The 13,993-nt window shown below is 35.8% G+C and overlaps 2 protein-coding genes across 2 annotated transcripts; one reads left to right on the top strand and one right to left on the bottom strand.

Moving 5' to 3' along the window:
- Positions 1-5,325: 5,325 nt before the first annotated feature.
- On the bottom strand, positions 5,326-9,437 carry LOC109239036. Its single transcript, XM_019405538.1, has 3 exons — positions 9,371-9,437; positions 5,719-6,056; positions 5,326-5,589 (listed from the first exon to the last, which is right to left on the bottom strand). The coding sequence occupies exons 1-3, from the start codon at positions 9,435-9,437 to the stop codon at positions 5,326-5,328; spliced, it is 669 nt and encodes a 222-aa protein (XP_019261083.1).
- A 1,040-nt stretch (positions 9,438-10,477) lies between these two features.
- Positions 10,478-13,694, top strand: LOC109239047 (probable receptor-like protein kinase At5g24010). Its single transcript, XM_019405550.1, has one exon. It carries the CDS (start codon positions 10,750-10,752, stop codon positions 13,213-13,215), a length of 2,466 nt encoding a protein of 821 aa, XP_019261095.1. The 5' UTR covers positions 10,478-10,749; the 3' UTR covers positions 13,216-13,694.
- The last annotated feature ends 299 nt before the right edge of the window (positions 13,695-13,993 follow it).

Genomic DNA, 13,993 nt, shown 5'->3' with positions numbered 1-13,993 from the left:
TGACTTGAAGTCATTAGAATAAAACAATCCCATATCTATGGTTCCCCGAAGTATCTAAATATATGCTTAACACCATTCAAATGTCTTCTTGTTGGGGAGGAGCTGAATCTTGCTAATAAGCTCACTGCAAAAGCAATATCTGGTCGAGTATTGTTGGCAAGATACATCAGTGCCCCAATTGCACTAAGATATGGAGTTTCATCACCAACGAGCTCTTCATCATTTTCTTGAGGCCGAAATGGATCTTTATTTATGTCAAGCGATCTCACAACCATTGGGGTACTCAATGGATGTGCATTATCCATGTAAAATCGCTTTAACACCTTTTCAGTGTATGTTGATTGATGGACAAAAATTCCATTTGGTACATGCTCAATTTGGAGGCTAAGACAAAATTTTGTCTTACCAAGATCTTTCATTTCAAATTCTTTCTTCAAACACTCTACAGCCTTTGGAAGCTCTTTAGAATGCCAATGATATTCAAGTCATCAACATACACAACTATGATGACAAATTCAGATCCAGACCTCTTAATAAAGACACAAGGGCAAATAGGGTCATTTTTGTACCCTTCCTTTAGCAAATACTCGCTAAGGCGATTGTACCACATCTTCCCTAATTGCTTCAATCCGTATAAGGATTTCTGAAGCTTTATTGAACAAGTTTCTCTCGAACTTTTATGTGCATCAGGAACTTTAAATCCTTCAGGGAATTTCATAAAATTTCATTGTCTAGTGAACCATATAAGTAGGCCGTGACAACATCCATCAACTGCATATCAAGCTTTTCATGGACTGCTAGATTTAGATACCTGAAGGTAATTGCATCTACCACAGGAGAATATGTCTCCATATAATCAAGGGCAAAGGGTCAAAATTACCCCTCTACTATTGTTTATTGGTTGCTTGTGCCACCCTTTATACTTTTCGGCCATTCTCGTCCCTACCGTTAACAAAGTTTGCAAAATTATCCCTAACCCTAACGTCCCTCCACTGTGGCAGCTGACTCCATCAATTTTATCCATGTCAGTTGCCATGTCATCGACCCCACCAAATTAAAACCCTAAAATAAACGACCCCCACTCCTCACCTCTCCACCCTTTCTCTCATCTTCTCTCCCTCACCTCATACTAAAATCGCCGGAAATCATGGCATTTGTCATCACTAAAATTGCCGGAAGTTCATACATATTTGAGAGACCAAAAAATTTATCATCACTAAAATGTAGTTTATGTTACTAACACAAACCTAACAAGGCATCGAAACATCATTGTGATTTGAACTTTAACACCATAAGTATCTTCCCACTTCAACAAAGTACAGATTCTAGCACTATTTTGCAGTCAGAAAGCAATTAAAACCATTCAAATAATGAATAAGAAAGAACAAACAGAAGTACAAGAAAATGGTAACATCACTGCAAACTGATGTTGGTTAAAACAACAAAGAATAAATCACTTAACTAATCTACTTTAATAAGCTTGATAAACATGTTCTCACTCACTGAAATATTTTTATCTAAAGAAAGTCCATCAAAAATCATAATGACAATTCTACGAACTTTTAAAAAATAATAGGCATAGCAAAGTATAGAACATCAAACATAGATTTGGGCATACCAAGTTGTTCTTAAGCTTCAAAATCAGAGTTTAATCAATAATTTTCAACCTCAACATTATATTCAAGTAACATACAATGAATTTCAACAACTTCTGAAGAACATGACAGACCCATCAGGTATTCTTCAACCTTTTCCAAATTCTTTGTATGGTGATTTTAGTCTCCTTTCAAATACATCTCCCAAATCAGTACTAACCAGGCACCATTAACACCGCCATTAATTGACAGGCCCACCTTCTTCACATAAACCCCACCGTATCTCCTCCATTTTTTTTTCACATTCTCATCCACAACAAAAAATGAAGAACCAGACAGAATAAAATGAAGAACAAACCAAAAGAGAGAACAGACCCCGATATCAGAGTGACTCTTTTGGCGGTGACTATAGCTTCCTATTTTTTCTGAATGGGATTGGAAAGAGGTGGTAGTGAGAGGTCGGCTAAAGAATTCAATCAAATGAGTATTTGTATGTGGGAAGAAGAGATTAGAAGAACATTCTCAGAGGATTGAGGGTGGGTGATATAATGGGATTGGTAGAGATTCCAAGATTAAGCAACCAAATCGATGAACGAAAAATTTAATAATTTGAGAATTCGAGGAAAATAGAAATAAATAGCACTGAAATTAAAATTGAAGAGAAGAGAATCAGTGCAATTGATGAGTGAGAGAGAGAAAGAGAAAATGGAAGGAGAAAAGAGACGAAGAGGGGAGCCAGTACCGTGGAGGTTAGTTCTGCCCGCTGAAAATTTTCCGGCAAAATGCCATGGTTCCCGGCGATTTTGGTATGAGGTGAGGGAGAGAAGATGAGAGAAAGGGTGGAGAGGTGAGGAGTGGGGGGGTCGTTTATGTTAGGGTTTTAATTTGGTGGGGTCGATGACATGGCAGCTGACATGGATAAAATTGATGGAGTCAGCTGCCACAGAGGAGGGACATTAGGGTTAGGGGTAATTTTGAAAACTTTGTTAACGGTAGGGACGAGAATGGCCGTAAAGTGTAACGGGGGGCACAAGCAACCAATAAACAATAGTAGAGGTGCAATTTTGACCCTTTTCAATGTCAGGCCTTTGCGAAAACCCTTGTGCCACAAGTCGTGCTTTATATCTTACGACTTCACCTTTCTCATTTCGTTTTCGCACAAAAAACCATTTGTACCCCACTGGCTTGACACCTTCAGGCATTCGGACTATTGGTCTGAAAACTTCACGTTTTTCGAGTGAAGCCAATTCCGCTTGAATTGCATTTTTCCATTTTGGCCAATCATTTCTCTGTCTACATTCATCGACAGATTTTGGCTCAAGATCCTCATCTTGTTGCATTATTTCAACTGCAACATTATATGCAAAATTGTTGTTAGCAACAACGTTATTTCGGTTCCACCTTTTTCCCGTAGAGACATAACTTATTGAGATCTCTTCATTTTCATCATTTCCAGGTACTAGAACCTCCTGTGAGGTCTTATCAATTGCTATGTCTTTATGCTCCTCTTGAGCAATTGCCTCCATGTTATGATCAACTTGATCATTTGCTCCTTTCCTTTTTCGGGAATTCTTATCCTTGGAACCAATTGGTCTACCACGTTTAATGCGTGGCTTAGACTCATTTGCATCATCATACTGTCCAGCTGGGACATCAACTCGAATTGGAGCATTTACAGCTGGAATATGCGATTTAGTAACTCGTGGAAGGTTAGTAAATGCATTTGGCAATTGATTTGCAACATTTTGCATATAAATGATCTTTTGAACTTCTTGTTCACATTGATTTGTACGAGGATCCAAATGAGATAGAGATAATACGTTCCAATCTATCTCTTTTTCTAGCTGTTTATTTTCTCCCCCTAATGTTGGAAAAACTGATTCATCAAAATGACAATCAGCAAATCTGGCTGTAAACAAATCTCCTGTCATAGGCTCCAAATATTTAATAATAGAAGGAGATTCATAACCAACATATACTCACAACCTTCTTTGGGGACCCATCTTTGTGCGTTTTGGTGGAGCAATTGGAACATATACCGCACATCCAAAAATTCTTAGATGGGAAATATTTGGCTCCTGACCAAAAGCCAACTGTAATGGAGAGACTTTATGATAACTGGTTGGCTTTATGCGCACAAGTGCTGCTGCATGCAAAATAGCATGTCCCCACACTGAAATGGGAAGTTTTGTCCTCATTAGCAATGGTCTAGATATTAGTTGAAGTCGTTTAATCAATGATTCTGCTAGACCATTTTGAGTATAAACATGAGCAACCGGATGCTCAACTCTTATTCCAGTGGCCATACAATAATCTGTAAATGCCTGAGATGTAAATTCACCAGCATAATCAAGACGAATTGTCTTAATTGCATAATCTGGAAATTGTGCTTTTAACCTTATTATTTGGGCCAACAATCTCGCAAATGCCATATTATGAGTTGACAATAAGCACACATGTGACCATCTTGTAGATGCGTCTATCAAGACCATAAAATACTTGAATGGTCTACATGGAGGGTGTATAGGCCCACATATATCACCCTGTATACGTTCCAGAAATGCAGGGGATTCAATCCCAACATTAGCTGCTGATGGTTTAATAACCAATTTTCCTTGAGAACAAGTAGCACAGGAGAATTCCTTAAATTGAAGAATCTTCTTGTTCTTCAATGTGTGCCCATTTGAATTCTGTATTATTCTGCGCATCATGTTAGAACCAGGATGGCCTAACCGGTCATGCCAAATGATAAAATCATTAGAAGTAGTAAACTTTTTGTTTACTATGGCATGTGATTCAACCACACCAATGTTTGTGTGGTACAACCCAGAAGAAAATGCGGATAATTTTTCGTGCACATATCTTTTACCCCCTTTTATTGTAGTAATATAAAGGTATTCAACATTTCCTTCGTTTGATGTCTCAACATGGTATCCATTTTGGCGAATAGCTTTGAAACTCAACAAGTTTCTTTGAGACTTACTACAATATAATGCATTATCAATAGTTAATATCGTTCCTCCAGGTAATAATAAAGCCGCTCTTCTAGAGCCCTCAATCAACTTTGTACTACCGGACATTGTATTAAAATAGGCCTTTTTCATAACCAAATAAGAGAAAAATTTCCTTTCTCTTAATATTGTGTGAGTTGTAGCACTATCCAAAAGACATAAATCTTCATTACTCATCTTGGATCCAATTGAAGACTGAGAATTTTAATTTCTTCATAAAGAAAAATACATCATGAGAAATACGGAAAAACTAACATCACCTACGAAAACATAAGACAACTTAAGTACTACTTGAAAGTAAAACAACTTTAGACGAGACAAAAACACTGAAAATAAAAATAAAATATAATTGCGTTCCCCAGTAAAATGATCAAACTTTAGTTGTAATCTCCAAAGAAATCTTCAACTTCCAAATGAGTAAGATCATCGAGGCCTTGAAAATCATCATCATTCAAAGCAAGATTTGCCTCGGCATTGTCATCATTTTTGTTTGAAGGCCCTGCCTCAAAATCATTTTTAAAGGTCAAGTGAGACTCGACTGGGGCATTAGCAGAAGATGCTCCAACATTATTTGCCTTTCTTTTGATGGAGTTTTGATAAAGCCTGACAAAATGCTCAGGTGCACGACATTCAATTTTCCAATGACCTTTCATGCCACAGCGGTGGTAGTTACCGCTTTTGCCTCTTGAAGGATTGTTTTGAGAACCCATATTGTTCTCTCATTTGCTATGACCACAACGATGACGACTATTATATCGTCTCTTACCATTTCCATGCCCACGTACATTCATATGGCCATGATTATTATTCTGTCTTTTTCCAGACTTATCACGTCTAGCTGCCATATTCTCTTCAGGAAGCGGAGCTAACCCTGTGGGACGAGCTACATGATTTTTCATCAAAAGGGTATTATGTTGCTCAGCCACCAGAAGGCATGAGATCAATTCAGAATACTTTTTAAAAGCCCTTTCACGATATTGCTGCTGTAATACCATATTTGAGGCATGAAAAGTCGTAAGAGTCTTTTATAGCAAATCCTCATCATTCATAACTTCCCCACATAATTTCAATTGGTAAGTTATTCGAAATACAACAGAGTTATACTCACTTACGGTCTTAAAATCTTGCAATCGTAAGTGCATCCACTCATATTGAGCCATTGGCAATACCTTAGCCTTAAGGTGATCATACCTTTCCTTCAGGCCAGTCCACAATTCAAGTGGATCTTTCACTGTTAAATATTCAGCTTTCAAACCTTCATCCAAATGACGACGAAGGAACATGGCCTTCGCTTTGTCCTGGTTTGATTCCTCATTACCCTGAGTAATGGTGTTACCAAGGCCTTTAGCGGCTAAGTGAATCTCAGCATCGAGAACCCATGATAGGTAATTCTTTCCAAAAATGTCAAGTGCCACAAAGTCAAGCTTTGACAAATTCGACATAGCAAAAGCTATCAAAGAAAATAAATGAATTAGAAATAGTTATAAGAAATAAACGAAAATATTTTCATCAAAGGGTCAATCTGATCATATCCCATAAAAATAATAACATCAATTGACCAGTTAATCACCATACAAATACATGAATTAGCTATGCCGCAATTATAAATATAAACATATAATTCTTCAAAATAAACAAAAACATTTTTTTTTCCGAAAGCCATTAGTCGTAAGGAAAGAAATCGGGAAGTCATTTGATAGAGTATTAAAATAGTAGGAGAAACTATTTCAACTAATCTTAACTATTCTGACAAACATGTCAAATATTGGCATTAAACATAATGCACTCAGTATAATTGTCATATTTCCTTTTTACGAGACAACACATAATTCTAATTGAGTAAATCCAAAAGAAGTAGATTCCACATAAAAGAAATGTGTAGCAACAATTTGATAATTTGAGCATTAGGTTGTAGATATATACCTTTGCAAGTGGAATTCAATCTTGAGGTTAGAGACTTCGTGCTGATAACGTATTAAGAAATGTAGCTCAAAGTAACAATATAAAACAAGAAGATAAGTAGAATAAGAGAAGAAGAGATAACTTTCTTATTTCATCAAGTGTTCAAATGTGTTCCATCTCACATTTCATGCCTCTATTTATACTATTACATATGNATCGAGAACCCATGATAGATAATTCTTTCCAAAAATGTCAAGTGCCACAAACTCAAGCCTTGACAAATTCGACATAGTGAAAACTATCAAAGATGATAAATAATTAGAAATCATTAGGATAATAGCGTAAAGAATTCTTAAAAATTGACATAATATCAAATTTGTGATCTATATACACTAAAGTGATAATTCCATAGAAAAGAATACTATTTGTTTCTTCAAATTATTAGTGTATCTTTGATGTTAACTAGAACAAAAATGTCTTCTAACTTTAACACAATTTCAAATGTCGAACAACATAAAAAAAAAGTATTCTTCTCTCAATTAATTCTATTAACATGAAAATTAGCAACTTTCACATGACAATCATCCAAATAACTTAAAATAAAGAAACATATCTTTATTTTTACACATATCTAGAGATATGAGAAATTATGAAACTGCATATTAAAGATACTAATCATGAAATCAAAATATACAACGAAGAAAACAAAATGAACAAATATACCTGAACAACGAAAAGAGCTCAACTTCGTGCTGATAACGTCTTAAGAAATGTAGCTCAAAGTAACATATAAAACAACAAGATAAGTAGAATAAGAGAAGAATAGATAACTTTCTTATTTCATCAAGTGTTCAAATGTATTCCATCTCACATTTCATGCCTCTATTTATACAATTACATATGAAGGTTACAAAATGATTGTCTTAAACATGACATTAACAATTGAGATCATGGGGAAGATCATGGGGAGGGGTTATGGAGGTGTGAGAGTTATAATCATAATAGTGATGAGTAGTGGGAGGTTATTTACATTATGGGTGAAAGTAGCGGGAATAGTGGACATCCATATTTACTAAAGATTTTATAACAAAAAGGCTTTTTTTACATGTTTAATTAGAAAAATAAAAGAGAGAGAGAGATCCTATAATATGAAAAAATACGAGAAAAAGAATTATAGTAGAACGGTGGAGCATTAATACAACAATAATTAAGTGGTAGCTAAAGTCAAAACTGAACTTGATTGAAAGCACATGAAAGGTTGGAAATTAAAATGGAATACCTAAACTTAAGACCAGCTGTTGCCTTTGCTTACACATTTCAATTAGCTGTCTTATTGTATATTCTTAAACCTAAAAGCACGAATTTTTGTTGTTTAACCGTGTGGCATTAAAATTTAACAGGATATTTTTTTAGCATAGCAGGAACTCAATACGCCAATTGTCTTTTCATATTTTTCTTTCATATAGAATTATTAGGTCAAACACGATACAAATACACTCCCTCCATTTCATATTAAATGAGGTACTTTCCTTTTTAGTCTGTTCCAAAATAAATGATACATTTCTAAATTTGAAAATAATTTAATTTTAAACTCCTTATTTTACTCATTTTACCCTTAATGAAAAGTTTTTATAACCACACAAAAGTCATGGTCCCACAAAGCTTTACCCCTTAAGCTTTTAATACCACAAATTTCAAAAGTCTTTCTTTTTTTTCCTTAAACTCCGTGCCGAGTCAAACTACCCATTTAATTTGAAACGGAGGGAGTATTATATATGTATTGGTGATAAGACGCAAACAGAGAATGTATCCATTATATCATTCTATTGAATTGTACGAACAGCAAAATCTAAATTAGTAGAGGAAAATATTTTTATTTATTTATTTTATATCTACAACATATAAATAAGTCCACCATTTCTAGTCTTTCAACTACGAAGCTCCAATAGTTACTATATATGCTTCGAGTTTGCAAATTTTCCTTCTTATTTCCTTCTATTTTTGTTTTGCTTTCTTTACCTCTTTCCTTCTCTACTCATGTATTCTAGCTCTTTCCTTTTCCTTTTTTTCCTCTTAGTCCCTCACTCTCCAGTTCTACTTCATAATTACTTCCAGAGTACTCTATTTTATTTTTAACTTTTCAATTTAAAAGGTATGTGACTTTCGATATTAATAATTAGATAGAATTTGGAGATATAAGTTTCTTTAGTTGACAATGAGGGAATGAATTTAGAATAAAAACTTGTCGAGTTTGTATTAGGTTTTCCTTTTCGCAGAAGAACAATCTTATATGAGTGCTATTCATTCGATAGGTGTCATGTAAACTAGGTTGATATGAGATAAATAATTAGCCGGTTGGAAGCAAATTTAATCAAGAAAGAATACATTATTTCACTGGACTTCGAAATGCATTTGATAAAATGAAATAGGAGAAGATGATTAAGTGAAATTGCAATTTTTCAAAGACAAAAGGCTGAGATTTTTCTTTTTTAATTTAAAAGAGAAAATTCCAAGGTGGCCTTTGTCCAAGTCTTTTGAAGAAGTTTTTGCAAAAAGTTTTTCTTTCCAATTGTGGTCTGAGGTATTAAAAGATGTTTTACTTTGAAAGGTTAATGCTATTTTAATACCTATTTTCTCCGTTTCAATTTATAAGATACATAGTCCGTTCTAAAGACAATGGCATATCTTATATTTAAAATTAATTGGCGTAAAGGCTTCCTTGCCACTTAAACTTGTAAGGGGTTTGAAAGCCGATACACAAACTTTAAACTTTTCCATTTGAACACTCAAACTCGTGAAACTCTTAACTAATAAACACATTTGACCCTTGACCCTACGCGCGTGTATTACACATTCACAGACATGTCCATCCAGTCAGCAAATGACCAATGGGATTGTTACGCCTCAAGGGCGCGAAAACAAACCCCATAGCTGTGCTGGAATAAATTTATTAATTTCTAATTTTTCTTCTATTTTCCTTATTTTCTTCTTCACCATAGCTGTGCTGGAATAAATTTCCCCACCCAGCCACCATTTTCAATGGTGAAAGTTGTGATCTGATCCATTAAAAGTGAGACTTCCCAATGTCGAAAAAATTAAAATGGATAAACATCAAGAAGAAAGAAAATATAATCACTGAAACCCAATATCAAAATACAAGAAAAATCACTGCAACTTCAAGAAAAATTACTCCTCTTCTTCAAAACATTTGCTAGCCTTTTGTGAAATCAGAAACAATGGGTATGATAGGACCCCATGAATGCAATGAAACCTGATGTCCTTTTTGCGCTTTTGTTTTGTTTTTCCGGCGAAAGTTACGCCCAAAATCACATTTGGATCTGAATTTTTTTTCTGACTTCATTAATATAGTTGAACAGTGGAGAGGACAAAGGGTAAAGGAACAGTAAAATGGGAATAGAACTAATTCGGAAAAAGATGTAAACGAAAAATTGGACGAACGATAATGGGGAAAACGACGAAGGGAGAGAGGTAGGTTGAAAGTTTTTTTTCTTCTTCTTTTTTGGTTTTCCTTATAGTTTCTGTTTATTTTTTTGATTTTACAATCTTTTTAATGAATAGTAGCAAATACACACGCCATTTAAATGTGACTTGTACGCAATATGTCCACGTAAGATAAGCTACCGCCACATAAGCATAGTCAATGATCAAAAATGTTTATTAGTTATAGGTTTTACGAGTTTGAGTGTTTAAATGGGAAAGACGAAAGTTTGTGTATCAGCTTTCAAAAACCCTACAAGTCTAAGTGGCCAGGAAGCCATTTCGCCAAATTAATTTAACCTTAAACTTTTTATTTTACTCTTAATGAGAAGCATACAATTGTTATGGCCCCATTAATTTTTATCTCTTAAGTATTTAGCAACACAAATTTCAAACATCTTTTTTCTTCTTCTTAAAACTAAAACAGAAGGAGTATTTTTTTTTTTGATTGAATGTTGGAATATTACTGCTACACATATGGAGAGTTCCAACTGGAGGACATTATTAATAATGCTCAAAACATGTCTTCATGGACCAATTTTGTTTCTTTAAACAACAGTCCATTAAACAGCTCTCATACCTCCTCTCTAGACTATAATTTTCCTACTTAATGAAAATTCACATGCTCTGTTAGTTGAAAAAGAATTCACTCATTCTTCTCCACTGAATATGCTTCACTTCTCCTCCATACCTTTTCTCCTCCATTTCTAATATTTCAAAAACCCACAAAAATAGAATTTCCCATGAAAAGTTGTAAAGTTGTTCTCTTTTTCATCCTTTATTTGTTCCCCATATATTTATCAACTGCTTTCTCCCCTCAAGATAATTACTTGATAAACTGTGGTTCTAATACTGATGCTATAGTTGATAACAGGCACTTTCTTGGGGACTCTAATGATCAAAATTCTGTTCATACCTCTCAAGGTAAGTCAATTTTTCAAGAAAATCCAAACCCATCTTCCAATTTGTCTTTCCTTTATACTACTGCTAGAGTTTTCAATGGTGCTTCAAACTATGTGCTGAATATCAAGAAGATTGGGACCCATTTTTTGCGCCTTCATTTTTCTCCTTTCACTGCTCAGAATTATGATCTAAGGGAAGCAAGTTTCAGTTTTTCTGCAAATGGGGTTCTGCTTTTTAGTAATTTTAGTGTTAATACTACTGTGCTTAGAGAGTTCATATTGATGGTGGATAATTTTGAGCTTGAAATTGAGTTCACACCAACTTATGAATCCAATTTTGCTTTTGTGAATGCAATTGAAGTGTTTTCAGCTCCTGATGATTTCATAATTGGTGATGGGGCTAAATCAGTTGGTCCTAGGGGAATTCAGGAGTTCAATCAGAATATGACATTACAAACATTAGAAACTGTTCATAGGATTAATGTTGGAGGGTTAAAGTTAACTCCTTTTAATGATACCATGTGGAGAAGTTGGGTACCTGATGGGGATTTTCTTGTCTTGAAATCTGCTGCTAAAATAGCAAGAACCTCTCATGTTCCAAAGTATCAAAAGGGTGGTGCCACAAGGGAAATTGCTCCTGATAATGTGTACATGACAGCACAGCAGATGAATAGGGAGAATGTAACTACAGATTTCATATTCAATATCACATGGAACTTTCCTGTGGATACTGGAGATGCGTCGCACTTTGTTCGTTTGCATTTCTGTGACATTGTTAGTATGGCACCTGGCCAGTTGTACTTTAATGTATATCTCAACGGGTTCACAGCGTACAAAGACCTTGATTTGTCTTCCGTTACATTCCGTGAGCTTGCTACACCGTATTACATAGATTTTGTGGTGTACTCAGGCAGTTCAGGCGTTGTGCAAGTAAGCATTGATCCTTCTAACCTAAGTAGTACTATGAGGAAGAATGCCATTCTGAATGGTGTTGAGATTATGAAAATGGTTAATTATGTGGCTTCAAAATCAGGTTCTAAGAAGAGAAATGTTTGGGTTATAGTGAGTTCTGTTCTTGGAAGTTTTATTCTGCTGAGTGTGGTGATACTTGCTGCCTTGCTATTCTTTGTCTGCAGAAAGAAAAAGCTAAAACCAAAGCGTTCAGAAAGCGCTGGCTGGACGCCTTTACGTCAATATGGAAGTACTTCCCATGGTACATTGTCTGATGGGACTTCAGCTGGACCAAATGGATTTCTAGGTCAGAGGATTCCCTTTGCCGAAATACAATTGGCTACTAATAATTTTGATAAGAGTTTGATAGTTGGTTCTGGTGGCTTTGGGATGGTATACAAAGCAGTTCTTGGAGACAACAGAAAAGTTGCTATAAAGAGAGGTGTTCCAGGTTCCCGGCAGGGTCTGCCTGAATTTCATACTGAAATCACAGTTCTTTCCAAGATTCGCCACCACCATCTTGTTTCACTTGTAGGTTATTGCGAAGAACAGTCTGAGATGATACTTGTTTACGAGTACATGGAGAAGGGACCTCTTAAGAGGCATTTGTATGGTCCAGGAATAACACCCTTATCTTGGAAGCAAAGGCTTGAGATATGCATTGGTGCTGCAAGAGGCCTCCACTACCTTCATACAGGTTTTGCTCAAGGAATTATCCATCGCGACATCAAGTCAACAAACATCCTGCTTGATGAAAATTATGTTGCTAAGGTTGCTGATTTTGGTCTCTCAAGGACAGGCCCATGTCTCAATGAGACCCATGTCAGCACTGGTGTAAAAGGAAGTTTCGGCTACCTTGATCCGGAATATTTTCGGAGGCAGCAGCTTACAGATAAGTCAGATGTTTACTCATTTGGAGTTGTTCTTTTCGAAGTCTTATGTGCTAGACCTGCCATTGATCCTCTGCTTTCACGGGAGCAAGTGAATTTGGCCGAATGGGCTATGCAGTGGCAGAAGGACGGACAACTAGAGCAGATTGTTGATCCCTGTATCAGAGGTCAGATAAAGCTAAGCTGTTTGAAGAAGTTCGGGGAAACTGCAGAGAAATGTTTGGCTGATTATGGTATCGATAGGCCAACGATGGGTGACGTGCTGTGGAACTTGGAATATGCACTCCAGCTTCAAGAATCTGATTCACTTATAGAACCCCATGAGATTTCTAATTCCATCTCTCCACGGCTGCCACTGCCAGAGGGTCTCCGCAACACCCAAAATGAGGCATATACTGGTGACGGGGCTTCAGATATATCAACAAGCCAGGTATTTTCACAATTGATGACCAATGATGGCAGATAACTAGTCTACAGTATAGTGCACCGTCAAATCTTCGCTCAACAGTTTAGAGGCATCACTGTTGATTTTGGTTTACAGTAGCATTTTCTTATTAAAGTTTTCGTAATTGGCAGATCCATCATTTGCTTTTTGAACCAAGATTCATGTAGAATATACTGCAAAAGTGTATCATACAATAATCTGTCCGTTGATGTAATCTTTGTCATGCTCGTGCTCCTTGGAAGAGAAACATAGCACTTGACTGATGAACATCTAAAATTGTGTATAAGCAGAAATTTGATTGCATATCAATCCATCAATATCTGTTGATGCTGGCTATTGCTATGCTTTAAAACTGTTTAGGCTGAAAGTTTCACGCTTTTGAAGAGCGGATAGCAGCTTCATATTATAGAGGATTGTTGTTATAGGGAGGTCCGACTGTAGTGGGTTTCCAGAATATTTGTCATGTTATTCCTTAAAGACGCTTGTCCAATTTTTATCCATCGGCGTTTTCCGCTTTTACCAATATGGCAACATTACTCTCAGATCATGCATGCACTTTGCGGGAGTCTAGGATTCAGCAATAATTCAATAGATATAGCCTTGAATCATAGTACTTGAAATATAGTTCTGCCCGTGTGTCTATAGCCTATTGAACCCTAATGACTAAGCCATGTGGAATTATAGAATGCTACACCTAGGAAATTCAACTTAATTAGCTTTCGAGGTCATCTAACGCGTTACTTAAAGTGAGGTGTTTCAACTAAAGATTTGAGGTATAGTGCTCCTTTTACTCTTGCAT

This window comes from Nicotiana attenuata, unplaced genomic scaffold (genome assembly GCF_001879085.1).
Source record: "Nicotiana attenuata strain UT unplaced genomic scaffold, NIATTr2, whole genome shotgun sequence".
Classification (NCBI taxonomy): domain Eukaryota; kingdom Viridiplantae; phylum Streptophyta; class Magnoliopsida; order Solanales; family Solanaceae; genus Nicotiana; species Nicotiana attenuata.
Note: the sequence above shows the minus strand (reverse complement) of the source record. Positions and strands in the feature narration are given on the sequence as shown.